Raw genomic sequence first — 11,743 nt, 5'->3', positions numbered from 1 at the left:
AACGGTCTAAATGGGCAAACAAGAGGAACAGTAGATGCTGCAGCTGGTGGCACGATCTTTGCTAAATCTCCCGAGCAAGCTTACGAATTGCTGGAACAGATGACGATAAATAGCTACCAGTGACCGTCTGAAAGGGCAGGAGTAAAAAGGACAGCTGGAGTTTATGCTGTGGACCATATTATGTCACTCACTGCTCAGGTATCTGCATTGACCACTCAAATAGCAGCGATGAAAAAAGAGAGCACATCAGAAACTGAGAGTCCATCAACTGTTGCTGAAGAACAATCTATTCCTGAAGAAGCTCAGTACGTCAACAACATAAATTTTGGAGGATTCGGAGGATATCGAGGTAACCCTCCCCCTAATACTTATCATCCAGGATTAAGAAATCATGAAAATTTTTCTTATGTAAATAATAAAAATGTGTTGAATCCTCCACCGGGGTTCAATACATCAAAGGGGGAGGGAAAGCCTTCGTTTGAGGATTTGGTAGGAACGTTTGTTGCTGAGTCGGGAAAGCGGATGGCAAGGACTGAGTCTCGTCTTGATAACATGGAGACTCACATAGGAAATATGGGTGCCACAATGAAATCTTTGGAAACTCAAATTGGACAGTTGGCCAACGCGTTGAAAGATCAGAATAGGGGTCAATTTCCTAGCAACACAGAGGTTAACCCAAAAAAACAGTGCAAGGCAGTCACCTTGAGAAGTGGAAAGGAATTGGAGGTACAAATTCCTAAAGAGAGAGTGGAAAGTAAGAAAACAGTTGAAGAAAGCAAAAATGAGGAATCCAAGATAGAAGTGAAAGTTGAACGACCTCCAGTATATAAACCGACCCTTCCATTGTAGTATCCCGATGCCTAATTTGAGTTAATTATTGGATTAATTGTATTTCGGTGGGATCGGAAGGACCGAACCGGGTTCGGATCGTCCGAAGTTGGTTCGGATCGTCCGAAGTGGGTTCGGATGGACCGTTATGTTCGGAGTCAGACGAGTCATGTCATGTCAGGGTTCGGATCGTCCGATCGGGGTACGGATCGTCCGAGACAGGTGGCTGGACACGTGGAAGACATGCAGAGTTCGGATCTTCCGAAGTGGATCGGATCTTCCGAAGTGCACCGGATTGGATCTTCCGAAGAGGATCGGATCTTCCGATCGTTGTCTATAAATAGAAGCGCGAGGCTTCACTTTTCACTCGCCAATTCCGAGAGTTCCAGAGCGTTTTAGTCGTTTCTGATGGGTTTCTAGTCTTTTCCCGAGGTTCGGGCACTAGCGGGGAGCTACTGGTTTTGTAGCGGAGCTGTGCTCTAGTTGGGGGCTAGCGGCATCAGTGGGCTGACTACGGACGCAGGTATAGTTCTGGGTTCCCTTTGAGATTTAGGAGTATCTATTAGTCTAGTTAAGGCTTTTAGATGTGGTTTAGTGATATGGTATCACTTGGATTGTAGGCTTGATTCTAAGGCTGATTGCTAGGATCTACTGGTTTGAGGTACGAAAGTACTATCCGAGATAGCAGGATTGAGTATGCTTTACTATGTGTTGCATGTTTATATGTTGCATTATTATCTGTCATATGATGCATGGTTTATTATGCGGCATTTGCATAATCATGTTGAGCCTGATTATCTTTGAGATAGCCTGTTGAGAGGGTGCTCAGCCCTCATTTGTTGTGGATGGTTGGACCCCGTTGGCCGACGGTGGTCAGGTCACCGGTATATCCACAGGTTCATTTGGTATGGGAGCCACCTCCTGGTGCGACGGCGCAGAGTGCTACATACCTTGACGTCATTTGTCTGAGCAGTATTTCGTTATACCCAGATCCTGGTATCCAGTACATTTTGCATACATGCATGTCATAGTCTTGTATACTCATGCTTTCGGTACTGAGCGTTTTATGCTCACGTCCTCGGTTTATCTCTGTTTTGGACACCCTATTCGATGGGGCAGGTCTCAGGTTAGACGGTCCAGGAGGGAGTGGACAGGGAGCTGGCAGAGGTTGACCTGTAGTTGTTGGTATTTGTTCTTGGAATTTAGTTCGATCTGGTTGTTTAAGTATTTTGTACTTACAGATTCGATTGGGTTGTATTATTGTTTTTCCGCTGTTTACCTGATTCAGTTTTAAGTGTTAATTTTGCATGCTTAAGTTCTGATTAGTAGGTGATTCTGGAACGGGTCACTACATTTATGGTATCAGAGCATGCATTAAGATTTTGGGATTTAGAACTGTTCTTTTGGGTTTAATCTCTGGTAACTTTTGTAGCTAAAAGATGTCTGGTTTTGACGACGATGCTAGTAGTCGTGGCAGCGTTGGACGCTGGGGAGACCACGACGATCGGGAGCGTCGTCGAGAGCATCGAGAACGTCGTCAACACCGTCGTGATGAGCCTCGGAGTTTTAGTATGCATCGGTTCTTGCAGATGGGGCCGAAACCTCTTTCGGGCGGTGAGACTCCGGATGTTGCGGAGAACTGGCTTGAGAGGATGGAGAGCTACTTCAAGACTTTTAAGTGCTCGGCGGAGCAGCAGATTGATACCCTTGATTTCTTGCTGGAGGGTGGTGCGCGCAAGTGGTGGAGGTCTACCTCTGCACCGATAGTTCAGCGACAGGGTCGAGTTCTTTGGGCCGATTTCCGAGCCGCTTTCATGTTGCTTTACTTTCCGCCAGCTCTTCTGCAGACCAAGGCGATTGAGTTGATCAATCTGAAGCAGGGAAGTTTGTCTGTTGATGAGTATCAGCAGAAGTTCTTTGAGTTGCTTCCGTATGTTCCGCATGTCAGTGACAATGCTAGTGCCAAGTATAACCATTTTCTTCAGGGCCTCAATCAGGAGATTTATGATCGGGTTGTTGTCTGCGATGATCCGACATCGTATGAGGGCCTTGTGAATCGTTGTCGCAAGGTTGCGGGTGCTTGTTACAAGTGCGGTGAGTTGGGCCACATGAAAAGAGATTGTCCACAGACGGGCGGAGGATCAGGATCTGGTTCTCAGGCTTCAGTTCATCAGAGGCCGCAGCAGGGACAGTCTACTCAGGGTTCTAACCTCCGACCGCGTACTCAAGGGCAGGTCTTTGCTCTTAACCAGGATCAGGCGGCTGAGGAGAACGAGAGAGTTATCGCAGGTGTGTTTTTATTATGTGGATTACCTGCTTACGTTCTCATTGATACTGGTGCATCGCATTCATTCATATCTGCGAGATTTGCTAAGCGTCATAAGTTACCTTTCACTTCTTTGGACGTTGTGGTATCTGTTTCCACACCGATGGGTCATTCGGTGCTAGCTAAACGTCTAGTTTTGGGTTGTCCTCTAGAGTTTGAGGGTAATGTTTTAACTGCTAATTTGATGATTCTTGCGATGGAGGATTTTGATTGCATTCTGGGAATAGATGTGCTGACTATGTTTAGAGCTACTGTGGATTGTTATCAGAAGTTTGTGCAGTTTCGTCCAGTTGAGGGCGACAGTTGGTTTTTCTATGGAGAGGGAGCGCGACCCCCGATGCCTGTGGTTTCTGCTCTGAAAGCCTGTCGTGCTTTAGAGTCGGGCGGGGAAGGCTACCTTATCTATGCTATTGATTCGTCCGCAGATAGTGTCGGTATCAGTGACATTCCAGTGGTTTGCGATTTTCCGGATGTTTTTCCCGAGGGGATTCCTGGTTTTCCTCCCGTTCGGGAAGTGGATTTCGGCATTGATTTAGTGCCAGGCACGGCACCAATCTCTAGAGCTCCTTATCGTTTAGCTCCATCGGAGATGCAAGAATTGAAGCAGAAGTTGCAGGATCTTCTTGACAAGGGGTATATTCGACCCAGTGTGTCCCCGTGGGGAGCACCAGTTCTTTTTGTCAAAAAGAAGGATGGTTCTATGCGGCTCTGCATAGATTATCGGCAGTTGAATCGTGCGACGATAAAGAATAAGTATCCGTTGCCACGGATTGATGATTTATTTGATCAACTGCAAGGTACCTCTGTGTATTCCAAGATTGATTTAAGGTCTGGTTATCATCAGCTTCGAGTTCATCAGGGAGATATATCGAAGACTGCATTCAGGACCCGGTATGGGCATTATGAGTTTCTGGTTATGCCTTTTGGGGTGACGAATGCACCAGCAGTTTTTATGGACCTGATGAATCGGGTATTTCGGGATTTCTTGGATAAGTTTGTTGTGGTGTTTATAGATGATATCTTAATCTATTCGCATGATCAGCAAGAACACGTACAACACTTAAGGATTATTTTACAGACACTTCGCGAGAATCAGTTTTATGCGAAGTTGAGTAAATGTGAGTTTTGGATTGACAGGGTTGTATTCCTTGGTCATGTCATTTCTAGCAAAGGAGTTTCAGTTGACCCAAGCAAGGTGGAAGCGGTATTGAACTGGTCGCGTCCGACGACAGTAGCCGAGATCTGCAGTTTTCTGGGATTGGCTGGGTATTATCGCCGTTTCATTGTCAACTTCTCTCAGATTGCTAAGCCACTCACTCAACTCACTCGGAAAGATGTTTCATTTGAGTGGACATCAGAGTGCGAAGAGAGTTTCTTGGAACTTCGCAGACGTTTGACATCTGCGCCTGTTTTGGCTTTACCGTCTGGATCTGGTGGTTTCAGTGTTTACACCGATGCCTCTTTACAGGGACTAGGGTGTGTTCTGATGCAGAATGAGCATGTGATTGCTAATGCGTCGAGACAGTTAAAGCCTCATGAAGAAAACTATCCTGTTCATGATCTAGAATTAGCAGCGATCGTTTTTGCTTTGAAAATCTGGCGCCATTATCTGTATGGTGAGCGATTTGAGATCTTCACTGATCATAAGAGTTTGAAGTATCTGTTCACTCAGGCTGAGTTGAACATGCGTCAGCGTCGTTGGATGGATCTACTCAAGGATTACGATTGTGAGATCAAGTATCATCCAGGATCTGCGAATCTCACGGCCGATGCTCTTAGTCGAAAGGTGAGATTATCTGCTCTTCAGACTTGTGCTGTATCTGGGATTATTCAGGATTTCTGTTCGATGGGATTCAATTGTAAGCATCGGAAGGGAACAGAGAGTATCCGTATAGCTACTATTTTGTCCGAGCCAGTTTTGTATTCTCGGATTAGAGATGCTCAGATGTCTGATTCTAAGGTTCAGAAATTAGCTCGGTTGGCTGATGGAGATAATACTTCTGGATTCCACTATCAGTCCGAGGGTCTTTTGTGCTTATCTGGTCGTGTTGTTGTACCGGAAGATGACACTTTGAGGGAGGAGATTTTGTCCCAGGCTCATCGTAGCAAGTTGAGTGTTCATCCAGGGAGCAACAAGATGTATAAGGATTTGAGGACTCGATTTTGGTGGAAAGGTATGAAACGTAATGTTTATCAGTATGTCTCCAAGTGCCTAGTCTGTCAGCAGGTGAAGGCTGAGTATCGACGACCTGGAGGTTTGTTGCAGAATCTTCCTATTCCGGAGTGGAAGTGGGAGCATATCACGATGGACTTCGTGACTCACTTGCCTATGTCTGTGGGGAATAGAGATGCTATCTGGGTGGTAGTGGATCGACTTACTAAGTCTGCCCATTTTCTTCCGTATAACAGAGATTTCACTTTCGATCGGATGGCACGGTTGTACATTCAGGAGATTGTACGGTTTCATGGTGTGCCCGTGAGTATCGTTAGTGACAGAGATCCTCGATTTACATCTAGATTTTGGGGCAGCTTTCAGCAAGCTTTGGGCACTACCTTGAGTTTGAGTACTGCATATTACCCAGAGACTGACGGTCAGTCAGAGAGGACTATTCGTACTCTTGAGGATATGTTGAGATCTTGTGTGATGGATTTCGGGCCAGCTTGGCAGGATCATCTGCCACTGATAGAGTTTGCATACAACAACAGTTTTCATAGGAGTATTGGTATGTCTCCGTTTGAAGCATTGTATGGTCGACGTTGTCGTACTCCTCTGTTCTGGGAGGAAGTCGGAGAACGACAGGTCGAGGGTCCAGAATTGATTCAGCAGGCCATGGACAAAGTTCTTGTGATCAAACAGCGGATTAAGACTGCTCAGGATCGACAAGCGAGTTATGCGAACACCAAGCGCAGACCTCTTCATTTTGATGCAGGCGAGAAAGTGTTTCTCAAGGTATCACCTTTTCGGAGGATTCTGAGATTTGGACTCAAGGGTAAGCTATCTCCGAGATTCATTGGTCCTTTTGAGATCTTAGAATGTGTGGGAGATTTGGCCTACAGATTAGCTTTGCCACCGTATCTGTCTAGTGTTCACAATGTGTTTCATGTGTCCTTGTTGAGACGATACGTAGCGGATGAGTCTCATGTTTTGCATCCGACAGAAGTTCAGCTGAATCCAGATTTGTCTTTTGTGGAAAGACCGGTTTCGATCTTAGACCGGAAGGATAAGGTACTGCGGAATAAGACTATTCCTCTTGTCTTAGTGCAGTGGCAGCGTCGAGGTACTGAAGAAGCTACTTGGGAACTAGAGAGTCGCATGCGGTCAGAGCATCCAGAGTTGTTCTAGTTGTAGTATTTTCAGTTATGATTGTGATTTCAGTCGTACTTCAGTTGTAATTCATTCTTAAGTTGAATGTATTGTTGTTCAGAATTGTCATTCTTCAGACCCGATTTCGCGGACGAAATCCTTTTTAGAGGGGGAGAATGTAGTATCCCGATGCCTAATTTGAGTTAATTATTGGATTAATTGTATTTCGGTGGGATCGGAAGGACCGAACCGGGTTCGGATCGTCCGAAGTTGGTACGGATCGTCCGAAGTGGGTTCGGATGGACCGTTCTGTTCGGAGTCAGACGAGTCATGTCATGTCAGGGTTCGGATCGTCCGATCGGGGTACGGATCGTCCGAGACAGGTGGCTGGACACGTGGAAGACATGCAGAGTTCGGATCTTCCGAAGTGGATCGGATCTTCCGAAGTGCACCGGATCGGATCTTCCGAAGAGGATCGGATCTTCCGATCGTTGTCTATAAATAGAAGCGCGAGGCTTCACTTTTCACTCGCCAATTCCGAGAGTTCCAGAGCGTTTTAGTCGTTTCTGATGGGTTTCTAGTCTTTTCCCGAGGTTCGGGCACTAGCGGGGAGCTACTGGTTTTGTAGCGGAGCTGTGCTCTAGTTGGGGGCTAGCGGCATCAGTGGGCTGACTACGGACGCAGGTATAGTTCTGGGTTCCCTTTGAGATTTGGGAGTATCTATTAGTCTAGTTAAGGCTTTTAGATGTGGTTTAGTGATATGGTATCACTTGGATTGTAGGCTTGATTCTAGGGCTGATTGCTAGGATCTACTGGTTTGAGGTACGAAAGTACTATCCGAGATAGCAGGATTGAGTATGCTTTACTATGTGTTGCATGTTTATATGTTGCATTATTATCTGTCATATGATGCATGGTTTATTATGCGGCATTTGCATAATCATGTTGAGCCTGATTATCTTTGAGATAGCCTGTTGAGAGGGTGCTCAGCCCTCATTTGTTGTGGATGGTTGGACCCCGTTGGCCGACGGTGGTCAGGTCACCAGTATATCCACAGGTTCATTTGGTATGGGAGCCACCTCCTGGTGCGACGGCGCAGAGTGCTACATACCTTGACGTCATTTGTCTGAGCAGTATTTCGTTATACCCAGATCCTGGTATCCAGTACATTTTGCATACATGCATGTCATAGTCTTGTATACTCATGCTTTCGGTACTGAGCGTTTTATGCTCACGTCCTCGGTTTATCTCTGTTTTGGACACCCTATTCGATGGGGCAGGTCTCAGGTTAGACGGTCCAGGAGGGAGTGGACAGGGAGCTGGCAGAGGTTGACCTGTAGTTGTTGGTATTTGTTCTTGGAATTTAGTTCGATCTGGTTGTTTAAGTATTTTGTACTTACAGATTCGATTGGGTTGTATTATTGTTTTTCCGCTGTTTACCTGATTCAGTTTTAAGTGTTAATTTTGCATGCTTAAGTTCTGATTAGTAGGTGATTCTGGAACGGGTCACTACATCCATACCCTCAGAGATTCAAAAAAAAGAATTTGGATGATCAGTTTGCGAAATTTTTGGAGATTTTTAAGAAGATACACATCAACATACCATTTGCTGATGCTTTAGAGCAAATGCCGAATTATGCAAAGTTTATCAAAGATGTGATGTCTAAGAAGAGGAAGCTGCAGGAGTTTGAGACTGTGAACCTTACTGAAGAGTGTAGCGCCATACTGCAGAAGAAGCTACCACAGAAACTAAAAGATCCAGGGAGTTTTACTATTCCTTGCTTTATTGGTGGTTCTAAATGTAGTAAAACTTTATGTGATTTAGGAGCAAGTATTAATTTGATGTCATTTTCTATTTACAGGGATTTGGAGCTCGGAGAAGTCAAACCTACCACTATCACCTTACAACTTGCGGACAGAAGTCTCACGTACCCACGTGAGATCGTCGAAGATGTACTGGTAAAAGTGGATAAATTTATTTTTCCTACTGACTTTGTGATTTTAGATATGGAAGAGGATCATGATGCTCCATTAATTTTTGGGAGACCGTTTCTGGCAACTGGAAGGGCATTGATAGATGTGCACAAGGGTGAACTTACCCTGCGAGTTGGCGGAGAAGCAGTTATTTTTAATATCTATCACGCCATGAAGGGATCAAATGAGGTAAGCACTTGTAAAAGCATTGATATTTTAGACTCATGTATGTCCCTTAATTGTGCAGGAACTAGGGATCCTTTGGAGTGTTGTTTGACAAGCGCTGCAGGATCTGTTGATGAAGACAATTGGGAAGTGAAAGAACAGTTGTTGGCTCTTGAAGCATCTCTGAAGGAAAGAAAAATAGATGCACCGCCTGAAGAGTTAGATATAAATGAGAAAATTGAGTTAGAAGCACCTTCGCCTGACTTGAAAGAACTGCCAAGCCATTTATGTTATGCATTTTTAGGTGAAAAGTCGACATATCCGGTAATCATATCTTCCTCTCTTACTTGTACTGAAAAAGATAAATTATTGAGAGTATTGAGGAAATTTAAAACTGCTTTAGGATGATCGATTTCTGATATTAGAGGAATTAGCCCCACTATATGCATGCATAAAATTTTGATTGAGGAGTCATATACTCCTCATGTGGATCACCAGAGGCGATTGAATCCAGCAATGAAAGATGTTGTGAAAAATGAGGTACTGAAATTACTAAATGCTGGTGTGATTTATGCCATTTCTGATAGTAGTTGGGTGTCTCCTGTACAAGTTGTACCGAAAAAGGGTGGAATAACTGTGGTTAGAAACGAAAATGATGAACTGATATCTACTCGCACTGTTACCGGTTGGAGAGTATGTATTGATTATAGAAAGTTAAACAATGCCACACGTAAGGATCATTTTCCACTGCCTTTTATTGATCAGATGCTAGATAGACTTGCTGGTTATTGTCATTATTGCTTTTTAGATGGCTATTCAGGTTATAACCAAATTGCTATAGCCCCAGAAGATCAGGAGAAGACTACTTTCACGTGTCCCTATGGCACGTTTGCTTTTCGGAGAATGCCGTTTGGGCTATGCAATGCACCTGCCACTTTCTAGAGGTGCATGATGGCCATTTTTGCAGATATGGTAGAGGAAATAATGGAAGTCTTCATGGACGAATTTTCGGTATTCGGTTCGGCGTTTAATCATTGTTTACATAACCTATCCCTTGTTTTGCAGAGATGCCAAGAAAAGAACTTAGTTCTTAACTGGGAGAAATGCCATTTTATGGTCCAAGAGGGTATTTTTCTTGGACATAAAGTGTCGTCCAAGGGATTAGAGGTGGACCGAGCTAAAGTCGTTGCAATCGAAAAACTTCCCCCACCAAAGAACATCAAAGGAATAAGGAGCTTTCTCGGACATGCGGGGTTTTATCATAGATTTATTAAAGATTTTTCTAAGATCACTAAACCCCTATGTAATTTACTTGAAAAAGAATCGACTTTTATATTTAATGATGATTGTTTGCAGGCATTTGAGAAGATCAAAATGGCATTGGTGACCGCACCGATCATGATAGTGTCGGACTGGAAGGAGCCCTTTGAGCTAATGTGTGATGCAAGTGATTATGCAGTGGGCGCTGTCTTAGGCCAAAGAAAGGACAAGATGTTTAGGGCGATTTACTACGCAAGCCGTACGATGGATGCTGCTCAGCAGAATTACACTACGACCGAGAAGGAGATGCTTGCAGTAGTATTTGCCTTCGTCAAATTCAGGCCGTATTTGATTGGCACAAAGGTAATCGTTTTCACTGACCATGCAGCTATTCGCTACCTTTTCGCCAAGAAAGACGCAAAAGCACGCTTGATAAGGTGGATTTTGCTATTACAAGAATTTGACTTTGAGGTCAAGGATAAAAAGGCAGTGAGAATCAGGTAGCTGATCATTTGTCGAGGCTTGAGCTAGAGGAGAAGAAAGAAGAGGGAGCTATACAGGAAACTTTTCCGGATGAGCAACTCTTTGAGGTAAACACTGTAATTTCTTGGTTTGCTGATATTGCAAATTTTTTGTCCTGTGGTACTCTTCCTCCAGATTTGAACTATCATCAGAAGAAGAAGTTTGTCCATGATATCAAGTTTTATTATTGGGATGACCCATTTGTGTACAAGAGGTGTGCTCACCAAGTGATTAGGAGATGCGTAGAGGGTCTCGAAGCCCAACAAATTTTGGAGAGTCATTCTTCACCATATGGTGGACACTTTGGAGCGTCACGAACAGCAGCTAAGGTATTGCAATCTGGTTTCTATTGGCCTAGTTTGTTTAAAGATAGTTATACCTTAGTAAAATCATGTGATAGATGCCAGAGGTTAGGAAACATCTCTAGGCATCACGAATTACCACTGACAAATGTTTTGGAAGTGGAACTTTTTGACGTTTGGGGTATAGACTTCATGGGACCTTTTCCTCCTTCTTTTGGTAATTCTTACATTCTATTAGCTGTTGATTATGTGTCGAAATGGGTGGAAGCAATCGCCACCAATACTAATGACTCTCATGTTGTAGTGAACTTTGTGCATAAAAACATCTTCACCAGGTTTGGAACGCCGAGAGCCATCATAAGTGACGAAGGTACGCATTTTTGCAATAGAATTTTCAACTCACTTTTGGCTAAATACAATGTGAAGCACAAAGTGGCACTAGCATATCATCCTCAGTCGAATGGACAAGCTGAAGTATCCAACCGGGAAATTAAGCAAATACTGGAAAAGATTGTCAACACCAACCGGAGGGATTGGGCTATGAAGTTGGATGATGTGTTATGGGCTTATCGGACCGCATTCAAGACGCCTATTGGGATGTCTCCATATAGGCTAGTATTTGGGAAACCATGCCACTTGCCACTAGAACTGGAGCACCGAGCATTTTGGGCAGTTAAAAAATTGAACTTCGGCCTGAAAGATTCTGGCGATGTCAGAAAACTGCAGTTAAGTGAGATGGATGAATTCCGAAATGACGCATATGAGAATGCCAAGATCTACAAGGAGCAAACTATGAAGTGGCATGAAAAAATCATTGTCCGAAGGGAGCTCAAACCAGGACAACAAGTACTACTATTCAACTCTCGTCTGAAATTGTTTCCTAGTAAACTGAAATCACGTTGGTCAGGGCCATTTGTAGTGGAAACAGTATATCCTCATGGGGCTATCGAGTTGAAGTGCAGTGATGGACGAACTTTCAAGGTCAATGGACAGCGGGTTAAGTCATACTATGGAACTGAAGTGAGGAATATTGACAATTTTAGTCTGGGTGAACCCAATTGA

General features: G+C 44.1%; 1 protein-coding gene across 1 annotated transcript; it reads left to right on the top strand.

Annotated features, from left to right (window-relative positions):
- Nucleotides 1-228: 228 nt before the first annotated feature.
- LOC140839011 (uncharacterized) lies at nt 229-11,743 on the top strand. The gene is made up of 6 exons (XM_073205636.1): nt 229-349; nt 8,464-8,901; nt 9,112-9,290; nt 9,663-10,294; nt 10,348-10,708; nt 11,192-11,743. Exons 1-6 carry the CDS (start codon nt 229-231, stop codon nt 11,741-11,743), a joined length of 2,283 nt encoding a protein of 760 aa, XP_073061737.1.

This window comes from Primulina eburnea, chromosome 8 (assembly GCF_022965805.1).
Source record: "Primulina eburnea isolate SZY01 chromosome 8, ASM2296580v1, whole genome shotgun sequence".
Taxonomy (NCBI): domain Eukaryota; kingdom Viridiplantae; phylum Streptophyta; class Magnoliopsida; order Lamiales; family Gesneriaceae; genus Primulina; species Primulina eburnea.
Note: the sequence above shows the minus strand (reverse complement) of the source record. Positions and strands in the feature narration are given on the sequence as shown.